Genomic DNA, 16,697 nt, shown 5'->3' with positions numbered 1-16,697 from the left:
AGCTGAGCCTACGTAGAAATCTGGCGATGGTACAATCAATTGCTGTTTAGTTTGGGAAAGTTATAGCTCTATTCTTGCCATTAGTTCATGTAGTCGTTCTTTCTGAATCCCAAGTTTGTTCAGTTGTGCTTATGTTTTGTGCTTTTAATTTTTTTAACCTACTTAATTTTAAAACAAGGAAAGGGGGTGTGAGGGAAACTAGTAGGTGGGCTGGGAATTGGCCAGGACACCTGCCTGACACCTGCCTGAAGGATAAAGGGAGGGACATGACCAGGTAACACTTTTCTGACAACCACTTGTCTCCTGAACCAGATTTGGATTTGCCTAAGAATGGCTGCAAGGCCACCTGTTGACTCCTCTGCCACCGTGGGGGCTTCCTTTGGAATTGTTATGTCAGCAAATAGTGTGTCCATATCCATGCGCAGATCCATACGCACACATGCTCCCCTTTTCCTCATTCTATCCTTCCACTCTGGTAGCAGTGTTCCGAAACTTTATGCACAGAATTGAACTTTTTTTCAGTTCAATACATTTTTAAAATATATTTTACTGATTTTTTACAGAAAGGAAGGGAGAGAGAGAGAAACATCAATCAGCTGCCTCTTGCACATTCCCTACTGGGGATGTGCCCGCAACCAAGGTGCATGCCCTTGACCGGAATCAAACCTGGGACGCAGGCTGACGCTCTATCCACTGAGCCAAACCAGTTAGGGCCAGAACTTAACTATTTGATCTTAGGGATAAATGCCCCAAATCTTTCAACCAAACTAGATTCCAGAGAAAAAGCAATCTAATCAGCTTTGTATTTTCTCTGTTTCTGGTACACTGTTGTCTTACCTACATTTCTGTAGTATTTGTTCTGCTCAAGGCTTTGGTAGCATACACGTCTCAGGCTCAGATTGCATAGTGGGCATACAAGCCTGATTGAGGTTGAACCATATTATTCTTTAATTTCCAGGTTTTTACCTTTTTTTTTTTTTTCCTTCCTCTGGGAGGTATGGGATGTGTGGGGGTTTTGTTGTTTTTTGGGGGGGGGATGTGTGGTTTTAAGTGGTTGGAGTAGATCTTGAAAACGTAATAAAATCAAACAAAAGGAAATATATTTTGGTTTAACTGGCGTATGTTTTTTGCACTCTGGATTTATGTTTCCAGAGGTCTGCTAATGTATTTACTTAGCAAACAATGTTATGTCTGAAAAACCTAGAATGACTGTACAGACATCATTACTCAATAATGACTGCATTCTTTACTTTAATGGAGCTGCACTCCCTGTTGAATTTGATTTTCGGCTGACACTCTATAAGCCCACAAGTCTAATGTTCACCAGGTAGGCCTGTCTCTGCTTTTGTTACTGGTACCTTACAATTTCCCAATCCACAACCTTTTGTATATCAGTAAGCTCACACTGTGCAAATAGGAGAAGGTGGTGTTATCAGAAACCTTGTGAAATAGAGGAAACCTCCCTGTTTCAAAAAGATACATGAGCTTGCTCTGGCCAGTGTGATTAAGTGGTTACAGTACCAGTCTGCACTGAACGGTTGCAGATTCGATTCCTGGTCAAGGGCACATACTTGGATTGCTTGTACCATCCCTGACCCTGGTTGGGCACGTGTGGGAGTCAACTACATCAACGTTTCTCTCTCTCTCTCCCCCCCCCCCCCCACTGCCTCTTCCTTCCCTTCCACTCTCTAAAAATCAATGGAAAAAATATCCTCGAGTGAGGATTAACAAATAAAAAAAGATGCATGAGCTTGTTGGCTTTTTAGTTCTTACATATGAAGTTAAACCTAAGGAAACCTGTGTCTCAAACCTATCTACCATGATCTCTTTTATACCTTGAAAGGATATACCATTTCCCAGCTCTATAGAGTAGCATCCCAGAATTGTTATTAAGTTGCTTCCTTTACCCCAGTAAATAGAAATTGCTTTAAGCAGTTCAGTAGAGACTTCACGTCTAAACAGATGTGTTTCCAGGTAGGCAATGTAAAATGGATTCAAATTTGGATAGAAGAGGAAAGTCTCAGACCTTTTTTCTGAATAGTAGAAGGGCACTGAGTATAATATATAATTTAAGAGAGCCTTTAAGAATGACCAGTAACACCTGCCTGTCTGATGCGGCTCAGTGGCTGAGTGTCATGGTTTGATTCCTGGTTAGGGCACATGCTCAGGTTGTGGCCTTTATCCCCAGTAGGAGGAGGAGGCAGTGGATCGATGATTGTCTCTATCATTGATGTTTCTATCTCTATCCCACTCCCTTCCTCTCTGAAATCAATTAAAAACACACACACATTAAAAATAAAGATGACCAGTAACTGTGATTTGATTAATGACAAAATGATTTTTCATCTTGTACTTTGTCCCATAAAACAACTTTCCACACCAGGAAGAAGACCAGAATGTGTGGTGGAATTGAATAATGAAAACGTTTCAGTAAGAAAGAAGGAAAGCAACCATCTCCTGAAAGTGAACTAAAAGTAATTTCCTTTTCCTCTGGATATATCTCCAAATATCAGATGACATTCTCGGGCCTTCTTTTTTGCCTTAAGGAGTCTTGGGGAGAGAACAAATCAATTTTAATAGGCTGAAGCCCAGTCCACCAAAAGTACTGCTTGGACACACCAAAGGGATCTGACGTTTCCTGGAGCTGGGCACTGAGCTAGGTCCTTAGCTCGCTCATTCAGTCCTCACATCAGCCCAGGGAGCTAAGCTCTTAATTCCAGTTGCTGGCATAGCTGGTGAGCAATAGAATCTGGATTCAAACCCACAGTCTCTGCCTACGGAGCACATCGTTTATTGCACAAATTTTTATTTTTCCAAAAGTCAACACAACTGTGACTACAGCAAAAACCTGAGTTTTGCTTTCTGACTGCTTTTATTCCCCCCTCCTATTAGACTGCAAAGATCTGTCATTTCCCATAAAAGAGGAATGTGTTTATTATAAACTAGTGGCTCAGTGCATGAAATTCATGCACTGGTAGGGTTCCTAGTGGTTGCTGGCTGTCAGCTGGGGCCTACCTTTGTTCTGCGCCACCCCCCTGGTGGTCAGTGCATGTCAGCGATCGATTGAACTCCCAAGGGTACACTTTGCATATTAGGCTTTTATATACTAGAGGCCCAGTGCACAAAAATTTGTGCACTCGGGGGGGGGGGGGTGTCCCTCAGCCCGGCCTGTGCCCTCTCACAGTCTGGGACACCTCGGGGGATGACCATCTGCTGGCTGAGGCCTGCTCCCCAGGGGATTGGGCCTAAACTGGCAATCAGACATTCCTCTGGCATCTTGGCAGCCCTTGGGGGACGTCCATTTGCCAGTTGGGAGCAGACCTAAGCTGCAGTCGGACATCCTTAGTGCTGCTGAGGAGGCAGGAGAGGCTCCCACCACCACCGCTGTACTGGCAGCCATCAGCCTGGCTTGTGGCTGAGCAGAGCTCCTCCATGTGGGAGCTCACTGACCACCAGAGGGCAGCTCCTGCATTGAACGTCTGCCCCCTGGTGGTCAGTGTGTGTCACAGTGACCAGTCATTCCCAGTCTTTCTGCTGTTAGGGTCAGTTTGCATATTACCCTTTTACTATATGGGATAGAGGCCTGGTGCATGGTTGGGGGCTGGCTGGTTTGCCCTGAAGGGTGTCCCGGATCAGGGTGGAGGTCCCCACTGGGGTGCCTGGCCAGCCTGGATGAGGGGCTGAAGGCTGTTTTCAGGCTGCCCATACCCCCTTCAGGATGGGGGTCCCCACTGGGGTGCCTGGCCAGCCTGGATGAGGGGCTGAGGGCTGTTTTCAGGCTGGCCACACCCTCTTTAGGGTGGGCGTCCCCACTGGGGTGCCTGGCCAGTCTGGATGAGGGGCTGAGAGCTGTTTTCAGGCAGGCCAAGCCTGCAACTGAAGCTCCCAGTCTCTCCTTTTTTTTATTTTTTATTTTTATTCTGGGGTTTATTTACCTTCTGTAATTGAAACTTTGTTGCAGCTCCAACTCCAAGGCCGGCTGGCTGAAAGCAGATATCTGGGGTTTGTTTAGCTTCTATAATTGAAACATAGTTGCATTTTGGAGCTGTTGCTTTCAGGCCAGGCTGCAGCAGGTGGAGAACCTTGGCTTCCTCCATTGCCGGGGCAACCAAGCCTCATGTTCCCTTCAGCTGCGTGGCTGCTGGCTGCCATCTTGGTTGACAGTTAATTTGCATATCACCCTGATTAGCCAATGGGAAGTGTATTGGAGGTATGGTTAATTACCATGTTTGTCTATTATTAGATAGGACTAGAGGCCTGGTGCACAAAAATTTGTGCACTGGCGGGGGAGGGGGGTAGGAGGGGTGTCCCTCAGCCCCACTTGTGCCCTCTCACAGTCTGGGACCCCTCGGGAGATAACCACCTGCTGGCTTAGGCCTGCTCCCTGGGTGGCAGATGGCAGGCCCAATTCCTCGGTGCCTGCCCCGCCTCCCCGGGTAGCGCACATGGCAGGGCTGATCCTGGGGTTGGGACGCCACCCCGGGTCAGGTCGTACACGGGATGCCCGGATGGAGGCCAGGCGGACTGGCCAATCGCTGCTGCACCGCCCAGCCGCCCCGGGTCCGGTCGCACACAGACGCCTGCCACCCCGGGTCGCAGATAGCAGGCCCAGATGGTGGCGATGGCGCTGTCCTGCCCTGCCTGCAGTATGCAAATTAGCCGCCATCTTTGTTGGTGGTTAATTTGCATATCGTGCTGATTAGCCCATGGGAGGCATAGCGAAGGTATGGTCAATTACCATGTTTGTCTATTAGATAGGACTAGAGGCCCAGCACGCATGAAATCATGCGCGAGTAGCTCGCTTCCGCTTGTGTCAGCTGGCTGCCTTGCCCTCTGCCACTTGTAGCTCTCTGCCGATAGTAGCTTGCACCCCACCCGCTGCAAGAACCGCTGCTCGTTTGGTCGTGACAGCATTATGGCGTCACGACCCCAGGCCTTTTATATATAGATAGATGGGTATATTTTTTGAGCATTGCCTGTTCGTTTCTGTTTAGGCAGGTTCTTTTGACACAGTAGGAAAGATAGACTCTGGCAGCCCAAAGCCTCCATCTTCGTGGCTTGTGATATACAAAGGGAAGAGAAAAACCTCTCACAATATCCAGATCCTGCTCACAAAGACAACTCCGACTGTCTCTGTTTGGATCTTGTGCCTACTACCTGATGGAGTTCTGTGCCCAGAGACGTAGGGTACCAGGACTGGCTGCCCAGCCTGGGTGCCCACCCTACCTGAGGAGAGCATAGTGATTTTAAGCCTCAGCAGAACCACATGGAGTGTTCCCCCAAAGGACGGGGTGCAGTTTAGAGAAGAGGGGAGAAGAGTGAGCCAACACAGCTCAGTCTCTCCTGTGGATCACAGCAGGGAATTGACAGTACCAGGCAGGGCTTGGGACTGGAGAGAAGCCCTGGGTGTTAAGAGGAAAATGCTAATAGGAAGCCCACTTTATCCCAATGTCTGTTAATTATGTCATCACGAGGGCACCTGTCAGTCAAGGAGCTGGGTTTTAGTGTCTTCACTGCCACTTACTGTTAGTGAAATCATGTCACCTCTTTCTGCCTCCATTTTCCCATCTGAAAAATGAGAAGGTCAAAAAAACAACAACAAAACCAATGAGAGGTTAGGATTAGATGGCCTCTAATTTCATTTCCAGCTCTGGAAGCCTGTGACCCATCTACCTTTCCCATAGATCTTTGTATGTTACCTACATGTCTTCAGAAGGAATTGAAAACAAAGTTGGATAAGCACCAAACCCTTGAAGAAAGATGAAAAAATTTGGGCCTATTTATATTTGGGTATCTTTTGTAGAGCTTAAATTCATTTCTAATCTAGAGAAAAGTCGATGCAGCACTTTCTTTGATTAAAAATGAGTAGGCAGGCATCAAAGAAACAGTCTGTAATTTGAGGACTTAGAACCAATATACTAGTATTTGCTTGGCCTTGAGGTCCTTAAGTAGTGGTTCCCTCAGTAATGATACATATTTTTGTGAAATTAACCTTTCCTTCCATACACCTGTTCCCCACGTCAAGCACAGACCATATTTGATTATATAGGGTACTCAAATAGACTAGTTTCTCCCCCGGGGCTGCAAATCTAGGTCACCCTTTTGACATTCCTGAACTCTATTTACAAATGCCCCCTCCCTGCTAGAGAACAACAGGGGCCCTTGCCTTTTAAGAGCAGCCTGTGGTAATTGACACAGCAGGAAGAGAAAGAGGTCACCCAGACAGAAACAATAACAGCCGCTAATGCTGAGAAAGAAATAGGAGCTTCTCTACATTTATCTGCCCTTGGAAACCAAAATAACTCTTTAAAAGAAAATGGGTGGGTGTTGCTGGTTGGAGGGGAACTGGAGAGCTGGAAGAGAGGTGGGTAAAAACCTTGTCAATACTCCCTTTCTTCTGTCACAATAATAGGGATTATTCATTTATTTCAGAGAGCTGGGAATTGGGAGTAGGGAGAGAGTGGGGAGGAGTTTGGTTTGTAGACCTTGTTCTATCTAGGCAGATGTTGGTCAAAGGGGGATGAGGGTTAGGTATTAAAAAAATGTTCACTTGCCATGACTGGGCCTTAAACCCATGATTCGTGATTCCTCCATAGCATTCGCTAGCATTTGTGGCATACTCTTCTTGGAGTGATTATTTGATTTTGATCTGCCTCCCCTACTGGACCTTGAGTCTCATGAGCACAGTCATATACTCCTGTGCATGGAGCTGAGCTCATGCTTGGCTTCTAGAGGAGGCACAATACCTAGATACTGCATTTTCAAACTGAAGATACCCTGGACACTTGCAAAGGGCAGCATATCACTGATGGAAAAGACAGGTTTGGGTTGGCTGCAGTCCTTCAGGAGGTTTTTCATTATGGAGACTCTCTTAACTATGAATTAGGAAATAAGGGCCTGAAAATCTGTCCATCTCTCATGCCCAGTGTCCTGCCAAAGTGCAGCACTCATATTAAGAGTGGTCAGGAAATGTGGGAAGGGCCTTAAGCAATAAGGCTGGGGTTTTAACAAAAACCCCCAAAGCTCAAGAAGCATTCATTTTAGAGGAACCGGTCACTCCTCGTCCACTGCTATAAAATCTCAATGGGAAATTTTTCCAATCTGTTTAGTACAGAAAAGGGGAAGCCAACTCTCCCTCTCCTGTGACTGAAGGAAGCTGAAAAGACGAATGTTCTACTAAACCATGTTGTTGCTATATCTCAAAACCAATCTTAGAGGCTAACTTCCCAACTATATGCACCCCTGCAATCTAATCTAAGGCCTATGAGTGGTTTTTCTCACCCTCAGAGCACAAAGATTGGTTATATTTGAAATTGTCCTAGCTGCACATCATCCAAGAGGCATCCTCCCTCCCCCGGCTTAACTACCTAAGAGCCACAGAGCACATCCCTTCCTTTGCCAACGGAGCTCATAGCAGAGCAGGTGATTTTATTTCACAGTTCCCTGGTGCTGCTAGAATTCACTCTTTCAGGGTCTGAATCCCTCCAGCCCACCCGGGTATGCTTGTTTTTCCAGTCTGGGACTTCCAGGTGTACCCTGGCTTCCTGGTCAGGCAGGTTTCATAACTGCATTGAGTCCATCTCTCTAGGATGATTTAAAAACCAATTAAATACCCACATTATTCAGCAGTTACTAGGGACCAAATACTGTAGCAAGCCTTACTCCCATGAGACAGGCAGTATCATTGCAAACTGCACAGAGAGGAATTCCCAGCACAGATCTGTCTTAATTCTTAGATGACATAGGATGAAACTGAAGATCTAAAAGACTGTTACTGACTCCAAATCACAGAGACGTGTTAAATTGTAGTGGCGGGGCCACATTCAAACCCAAGTTTTTGGATACCAAACCTGGGTTTCACAACACTGTAGCTTCTGTAGCCAAAATCTAAATTTCCTTAAGAAAAGCACAGATGTTAGGATCCTTGTAAATCTCCAACTTTAAGAATAGATCTTTTCTTTCTCTTTTCTTTCTCCCTAGAGCAGCGGTTCTCAATCCTTTCATGGGGTCGCCTAAGACCATCGGAAAACACCTATATAATTACATATTGTTTTTGTGATTAATCACTATGCTTTAATTATGTTCAATTTATAACAATGAAGCTACATCCTGCATATCAGATATTTACATTACGATTCATAACAGTAGCAAAATTACAGTTATGAAGTAGCAACGAAAATAATTTTATGGTTGGGGGTCACCACAACATGCGGAACTGTATTAAAGGGTCCCGGCATTAGGAAGGTTGAGAACCACTGCCCTGGAGCCTGTATTTTCTCCACAAATATTTTGGCACAATTTTTAAAAATCTTGGTATTCACCCTTTGAAGGACTACTACCTTAGCTAGATACTTTGCCAACCTCACTCACATCTCTGAGCCTTTTCTTTTTTCTTAAATATATTTTATTGATTTTTTACAGAGAGGAACGGAGAGGGATAGAGAGTTAGAAACATCGATGAGAGAGAAACATCAATCAGCTGCCTCCTGCACTCCCCCCACTGGGGATGTGCCTGCAACTAAGGTACATGCCCTTGACCGGAATCGAACCTGGGACGTTTCAGTCCACAGACCGAGGCTCTATCCACTGAGCCAAACTGGTTAGGGCTCTGAGCCTTTTCTTACACAATTACCCAACCAGGAATCCGTCAAGTCATTTTTCCAGTGCCTTGTTGCTGCCACCTACTCCATGATGCCCTCTTGACCATGCCAGACCACATGCCTCACCAAACATCTCTCACACACACAGTATTTTTTTTCTTTTTCTTTTTGTAGGTGGTATTACGATTGAATACTTTCTGTCTTCTGTCTTCGTTCGGTCTGTTCTCTCTATCAGATGCAACTTCTTCTCTAAGGCACATACTGTTGGCCAGAATGTAACCATTCTAGCTATGATGGTTTTTTTCTTAGTATAGCTCAGACCAATACTACTTGGTAAACTTAACCAAGGAGGCAAAAGACTTGTACACTGAAAACTACAAAATGTTGCCAAGAGAAATTAAAGAAGACACAAATAAACGGGAAAATATCCCATGTGCATAAATTGGAGACTTAATATTGTTAAGATGTCAATAATAACCAAAGTAATCTCCAGATTTAATGCAATTGCTATCAAAATCCCAGGAGAAGTTATTGCAGAAATAGAAAAATCCAATCCTAAAATTCTTATAGAATCTCAATGGGTCTAAATGTCCAAAACAATCCTGAAAAAGAAAAACAATGTTGGAGGTCACATACTTCTTGATTTCAAAACTTATTATAAAGCTACCATGCTCGCCCTGGCAATTGGTTAGAGCATCGTCCTGATGCACCAAGGTTGCAAGTTTGATCCCCGGTCAGGGCACATACTAGGTGTACCGGTTAATAATGTGGATTTTTTTTCAATGGATGGGAGTTACACATATGTTGATATATATATGATTTGATATGTATGCTATTTTGTTGTATTGACAACAAGCTTCAAAGTTTCATATGTCAAATTTTCTGAAGGTATTAACATCATAGATATTTTTACACTTAAAAATGTTGAATTTTGTGCCAAAATAAGAGCATTTGCGGGAAGTTTTAATTCTTTATTTTGAAGAAAAATGCTGCTGAAAGTTATCATATACTTTGGGAAGCTTATGGTGAACATGCTCCATCTCAAGATACTTGTGAACGCTGGTTTAAGTGCTTTAAAAGTGATGATTTCGATGTGAAAGACAAAGAACGTCCAAGTCAGCTGAAAAAGTTTGAAGACCAACAATTACAAGCATTATTGGATGAAGATGTGTGTCAAACTCAAAAACGACTTGCAGGAAGATTAAACGTTGCTCAGTAAACAATTTCCGATCATTTACAAGCAATGGGAAAGATTTTAAAGGAAGGAAAATGGGTGCCACATCAACTGAACGAAAGACAAATGGAAAACTGAAAAGTCATCAGTAAAATGTTGCTTCAACGGCATGAAAGAAAGTCTTTTTTGCATCGAATTGTGACTGGTGATGAAAAGTGGATTTATTTTGAGAATTCCAAACGCACAGAATCATGGGTTGATCCAGGTCAACCATCAACATCGACTGCAAGGCCAAATTGCTTCGGAAAGAAGACAATGCTCTGCATTTGGTGGGATCAGGAAGGTGTGGTGTATTATGAGCTTCTAAAACCAGGTGAAACCATTAATACTGATCGCTACTGACAACAAATAATTTGAACCATGCTTTGATCGTGAAATGACCAGAATGTTCCAGAAGACACGGCAAAGTAATTTTGCTTCAAGATAACGCACCATCACGCACTTCAAAACCAGTTAAAGACACATGATGAGATCTTGCCTTGGAAGTATTAACCCACCCGTATTCACTAGACCTTGCTCCTTCAGATTACCACTTGTTCCGCTGAGCAGCACTTCAAAATGTATGAAGAAGTGGAAATTGGGTCTCTGAATGGTCTGCCTCAAAACAAGAAAAGTTCTATTGGGACAGTATCCACAAATTACCTGAAAGATGGAGGAAATGTGTAGCTAGCAATAGACTTACTTTGAATAAAGCACGTTTGATATTTTTCTTGACATTACCATGTTTTCTTTGATTACAAAATCCATACTATTAACCGGTTAATGGTTAATCCGCATTATAAACTGGTTAATGGTTGATCTGCATTTTTAACCGGTTGTAGTGGTTCTCAACCTTCTGGCCCTTTAAATACAGTTCCTCATGTTGTGACCCAACCATAAAATTATTTTCGTTGCTACTTCATAACTAATGTTGCTACTGTTATGAGTCGTAATGTAAATATCTGATATGCAGGATGGTCTTAGGCGACCCCTGTGAAAGGGTCATTCAACCGCCAAAGGGGTCGTGACCCACAGGTTGAGAACCGCTGGTAATGGTTGATCCGACTTATTAACCGGTTAAGGGTTGATCTGTATTAACCAGTTAATTGCATTATTAACTGGTTAATAGTTAATCCGCATTATTAACCAGTTAATACAGATCAACCCTTAACCGGTTAATAATGTGGATCAACCATTAACCGGTTAATACTGTGGATTTTGTAATAAAAGAAAACATGGTAATTTCAAGAGAAACATCAAAAGTGCTTTATTCAAAGTAATGTCCATCGCTAGTTAAAAAAATAATCAGCTTTGCTTGTCACCCCTTCAAAGTAATGACACCCCTTCACGTTCACATTATAGAATTTGCAAGCTGAAAAGAAGAATGATTAGCTCTGCTTCCGAGCCAAGTTGGGTCAGGGCGAGTTAGAACTAGAACTCAGAGACCCTGGCTTCCAGCGATGAGCCCCTTTCTTCTGCTGCCTGCCTGCACGCGCAGCGCACCCCTCTCCGCATTTCTGTGCAAGCAGGGCTCTCTCTGGACAGCTCTAAATTACCTGCATTAGGAGGAGAGGAATGAGCAGGCACGACGTTTTCACAGGTGAATTTCCTTAAGACGTCCTGGGTGATTTTTTTTTCTAAAGCCCTTTTCTCAATGGTGCTGACTTTAAGGTACTGTTCCATTAACTGAGGGCTGAGGAGACAGCCCACGAGCACGGCGCCTCGCTGAAAATTTGCCATAAACAGAGTTGCGCAGCTGATGGGCTGCGCGGTGGGCAGGGCACTGTTGGTTACTAACGAGCCCCCAAATAAGGTAGGTATCCTCTAAAAGGCACTAATGGAGCACCTACTCCGTGTCTAAGAGCTGAGCGGCTGCCTTCTATCCTTTCACAGGCCCAAAGCCCTACGAACCTGCAGACACCGGGAGTTCTGATTCTCATCTCGGATCTGGCCTTGAACTTGTGTCGAGGTATTTTAAATTCGTCAACATGGTGGCCTGTCTGTGGCCTCAAAAGTAAAAAAAAAAAAAAAAAAAAAAAAAAAGGTTTTTCAAAACGGAAAGATAATTTTCTTGTGAGCCGCTCAACAGGCTCCCTGTCCCGGGAGCCTCAAACTCCTCAAACCACCCTTCACCCCCCACCCCCCGCCCCCCGGCCCGGGTCCAGGCTGCCGACCGCCGGCCCAGCGGAGCCAGGGCGCCGGGGCCGAGGGGGCGCCTTTCTCTTTAAGAGCCCCAAGGGCGACCGTGATTGGCTGTAGCTATGCAGGTCTTTCCTCCGAGAGCTGCCTCCCCCGCCGCCCTCCGCGCGCGCCTGCCTCCCCCAGCCCCCTCGCGCCCCCTCCCGCCCCAGCGCGACCCTCTTCCTCGCGGCATCGGCCCGAGTTCAGCCCGGGCATCGGCATGGGGGAGGCGCCAGCAACAGATGCCAGGCTCCCAGGTTTGCATACTTAGGCCACGCTGAGCGCCCGAAGAAGAGAGAAGGAACCGGAGAAGGTCCGGGAAGGCGGGGACGGGAGGTGTGGAGATCCCCCCTATAAAGGAGAAGCCCCCGCCCCCACCGGAGAGATCCCCGCCCGCAGAGCTCTGCTGCCGGCAGCCCTGTCGCCGGCGCCCACCTCTCTCCAGCCATGCCGGGCCGGGCCGCCGATCGGGGCCAGGTCCCCTTCTGCAGCGCCGCGGAGGAAAGCCGCTCGGGGGTCGAGGACTCGGAGGGCGGCGGCGGTCAGGAGAGGCCGGGCGCACGCAAGCAGCGGCAGGACATCGTTTGGCGGAACGTCGTCCTGATGAGCCTGCTCCACTTGGCCGCTGTGTACTCCCTGGTGCTGATCCCCAAAGCCAAGCCGCTCACCCTGCTCTGGGGTAAGTCCCTCGGACGCCCCCTGCGCCCCGCGGACGGTGGCGAGGCCGCTCCGGAGCGCGCGGAGTCGCGGGTCTGCTGTCCGCGGTGCGGAGCCACCTCCGCTCTCCTCTCGCCGGCCCCGGGCGCCCCGGCCCCCTTGGCCTGCAGTTGCCCTCCCTTCGGGACCGGCAGGTCTTTCCGCCCAGATATTTTCAACTCCCTCCCCTGCGGGTCTGCTCGAGTGGGCGCATTGGTCCGCTCCCCGAAGGAGAGCGGGAGGGACCCAGAGTCCTGCGGCGCCGCCGCTGTGCGCGGAGAGGCACGCGAGGGGGGACGCTGGGCGCCCCTGAACTCCGATTTGAGCGCTGGAGGACAGGCGGCCCGAAGGTGTCGCCCGAGCGGGTCCCAGGGGCTCTCCTATCTGCCGCCTTTCGGCTCAATGTCCTCCGCGGGCCACGGACCTTGGGGCCGAGTTAAGGACAAGAAAGGAAGTGGAGGGGGGTGGAGAGACCTGACCCAGGGACAGTCTGGATTTCGCGCACGACATGGAAGAAACCAGCCTTCTTCCTCGTCCCTGCAAGGCCCCTCTTCCCTGCCTCCTCCGTGATCTTCTATGCCCATTGCACTTCTGTGGCGCCGGAAGTTTCTTGGCGAACACAAGGCGCTCACGTTGAGAGAGCTCTGCCCCCACTACTAAGCTCGGGTTGTGGCCACGCAGAGACCCCTCCAGGCCCGGCACCCCTCTAATCCGTGCGGGCAGGGCTCTTCTCACACCTGTGGCTCTCCCGCCACCCTCCTTCCTAGCACCTGCCGGCTGCGGCAGCGAGGGAGCTCAGGAGTCGACCCCCTCCCGCCCCCCCAGTTCCTCCCCCTTCTCTCCGCCACAGGGCCTCTCTGCTTGCCCTATGTGATTCCAGTCGCTGACCTATGAACCACCTGAAAGACACCCCAGTCCCAACTGGTTTTGGCCTCCATCACCATCCCGGCAGTAGCCAGGGCTAAAGGCGCAGGCATTGACATCCTGGGCCGAGACACAGACCAAGTACTCCAAGGAGCTCTTCCAGCCTCGTTTTTGAGATCATCAGGGAACAGTGCCAGGAGAAATAACAACCTTTTATTTCCAGAGGGGAAGAGGAAGGAAGAAGTAAGACCTTTTTCTGCCAACTTCAATGCTAGGTTGATAATGATTTCCTTGAAATCCTGCAGACCCTGCTCTTGTAGACCCTGGGTACCTCTTAGGGGGTGTGGCAGAGGGGGGATGCAGAGTCGAAAAATGGTGAGAGGGGCATAGGCCTTTGAGAATCATGAAAACTTAAAGTCCCCTAAAAGCTTTGGGTAACCCCCTGCTCAGCCCTCCCCCACTTAATGCAGCTCCTCACTTCTGTGTCGCCAGGGTCTTTGTTTTGCTTTGGTTTAATTTTGGTCTGTCTTCTGTCTTATCTCTAAATGACTAAATTGTAAGATGTCCAGCCATTTATTGGTGAACACACTTATACGCTGCCAATCAAAGCCTTTAGTGCCCCAGAGCCTCCATGGTGCTCCCCCCCCCCCCCCCAGTACTGTTGGACTTCAGGGCCCATTTGCCTGGGGGAGGGGGGATTGGGGCTTGGCCTAATAGCTGATGTGTCAGAGAGAGCTCAGGGAGATGTGAGCACTTAAAATATTATCTTACATGTCTGGGGCTCCACAGGGCCACTGGCTCCACTCCCTGCAGCCACTGAACCCCAGTGACTCTGGCATTCCACCAGGAGCCACAAGGCTAAGGCCTCTTCTTCAGGTTTGCTAAGTTATCTCTGCCCTGTCTTGGTTGCTCTCTGTGGTGAAGGCAGAATCTTTGTTTTGAAAGACCTTGGCCAGAGGACACCATCCCTTGGCCCCAAATTCCTCCAGCTTCCTGGGAGAAGTCAACACACTGAAGGAATCTGGTTTCCTCAAATCCCATCCTTGTACCTCCCTGCATAGTCTTCTGCCTTACCCACTTTTCATCAGCTCCATTCTCTCTCTGTTTTAAAAAATGTTTTTATATTGATTTCAGAGAGAGGAAGGGAGAGGAGAGAGATAGAAACATCAATGATGAGAGAGACTCATTGATCAGCTGCCTCCTGCATGCTTCCCACTGGGGATTGAGCCTGCAACCCAGGCTGGTGCCCTGATGGGGAATCGAACTGTGACCTCCTGGTTCATAGGTCGATGCTCAACCACTGAGCCACACTGCCCTGGCTCCATTCTCTTAATTTGATTAACTCCCTACCTGTGCTTCAGTGCATCCTTTCAAAAAATAAAAAATAAAAACAGCAGGCAATGGTGGATGTTATAGTTTCTAGTTTCAAAACTGTGACTTAGGAACATTCCAAACAAATGAATCTTTTCTGATGGATATCTTGTGGGAGAAGAAATGAGGGACAAAGACCTGCTAAGATGGGTTGTGCTGTGGCTAGGATATTTAGGGCAGCTGGAAGGCCAGGGGCACCATCCACTCAAGGTTATTTTCAGAGAAAGCTCTGTTTCCTTGACCCACAAACCCCTCCCCTCCCTGGATTGTCTTTCACCCCCTCCCTCACTGGCTCTATCTAGCTTTAGAGCTGAATTCCTGCACCAGTAGGCTGTTAACACTTCAGGGACCTAAGTTGTTGAGGAAATAGGCTTAGCCCTATCCACTGCTTGCTGCCTCCCCAACCCAGGTGAGGTTGCCCTGGAAACAGGCATCCATGCAGTGCATCCAGCAGAGGATGTTAGGTGCGCAGTGTGCCGAGAGTAATTTGCATGGTGGTAAAATGTCATCCATGAGAGATCCATCAAGTCGTTCAGTCCAACCTCCTCCAGTGCCTAACCCCCACCTTTTCATGGCTGTTCTTGGGGCTAGAGCAGGTTATTTTCCTTATCGTCGCAGTGTTCTGAGTGGGCAAGCTTAGAATGGAATGCTCTTGGTGCCCACAGGTCCTGAAGGGTGAGTTTAGGAGTTTCGAGAACAGAATGCAAACTTCAATTGGAGGAAAATTTTAACCTAAAGGCTTGAGCTCACAAAAGTGCCTGCTTTGAGGGTTTGGGCCGAAGGAGCGGCTAATACGTGCCCTGAATCCCAAGAGGAGTAGAACCAGGGGAGTAAGGAGCAGCAGTCATGGTATCAAAATAGAATTCCTGGGATTCCTTTCCAGGGAGGTTTGCCCCGACTTGTGTCCAGGCCTTCCGATTCTTGGTTTCCAGAAATGTCAGGGACTTTTCTGCTTTCTCTGGAAATGTCACCCACGTCCTGATCAGGGGTAAAGGCAGCGTCTCATGGTGACCTCATGGGTTTTGTCCCTTCACAGGACAACTTCAGTGACAGTACCAGGCATGCAAGTCAGTGATTTGCTCCCTTCTTTCATCCTGTCCAGGGATAACATGGCCATTTCTAGGGCAATATAGGATTCTTTGGCATCCCTGGTGCTGGAGCAGCTGGCCAATCCTGAGTGGGATTCAGCCTATGGGGAGGAAGCTGAGAGGTAGCAGGAATTAACAAAGCAGCCTGGGGCCAGGGAGGTCAGGAGAGGCTGGGGTTTGGAAAGTGCTGGTTGATCAGTCAAATTCTGGCCAATACTGAGAGTTGCCCAAAGATGAACTGTCTTTTGTCAGGCATTGGGTGACCTGCATCCACCACCTGGCATGGTCCTGATGTCTGCTGGGTTGTGGTACTTTTTCTATCAAGTCCCTAAGGTTGTTGAGGAGACCAAGAATGTGTGGTCATGAACTGTAGGGAGCGGCTGGCTATAGGGTTAAGCCTTGGACTGACGTTTTGGCAAAGCCACAAATAAGTTCCAGCTTAGAGGGCAAAGCCCTCTTAGCACAAATTAAGCTTGACCTTATGATGCTCCCTAGATCCTTCCTGGGTAGCTAATGGGCTGTGGGAGGTGCAGCAAGTGCTGCCAAAACAAGTGAAACTCACAAGAACATTGTAACTATGGTGACCACTACCTTGTTTACCTCTGGCTATAAAATAAAGGCTCAGCTTGCTGTGTGGATCCCTCTCTCTGTGGCCTTAGCCAGGCACAGGAAGATCCACCTAGA

The 16,697-nt window shown here is 47.7% G+C and overlaps 1 protein-coding gene across 1 annotated transcript in view; it reads left to right on the top strand.

Annotated features, from left to right (window-relative positions):
• Positions 1-12,168: 12,168 nt before the first annotated feature.
• The window catches only part of SCD5 (stearoyl-CoA desaturase 5), a 150,626-nt gene continuing 146,097 nt past the window's right edge, over positions 12,169-16,697 (top strand). The window contains exon 1 of the mRNA XM_036337755.1: positions 12,169-12,673. Coding sequence (XP_036193648.1) covers positions 12,442-12,673 — 232 coding nt within the window. The 5' untranslated portion in view covers positions 12,169-12,441. The remainder of the gene's footprint in view (positions 12,674-16,697) is intronic.

Source organism: Myotis myotis, unplaced genomic scaffold (genome assembly GCF_014108235.1).
Source record: "Myotis myotis isolate mMyoMyo1 unplaced genomic scaffold, mMyoMyo1.p scaffold_m19_p_1, whole genome shotgun sequence".
In the NCBI taxonomy this organism is placed as follows: Eukaryota; Metazoa; Chordata; class Mammalia; order Chiroptera; family Vespertilionidae; genus Myotis; species Myotis myotis.
Note: the sequence above shows the minus strand (reverse complement) of the source record. Positions and strands in the feature narration are given on the sequence as shown.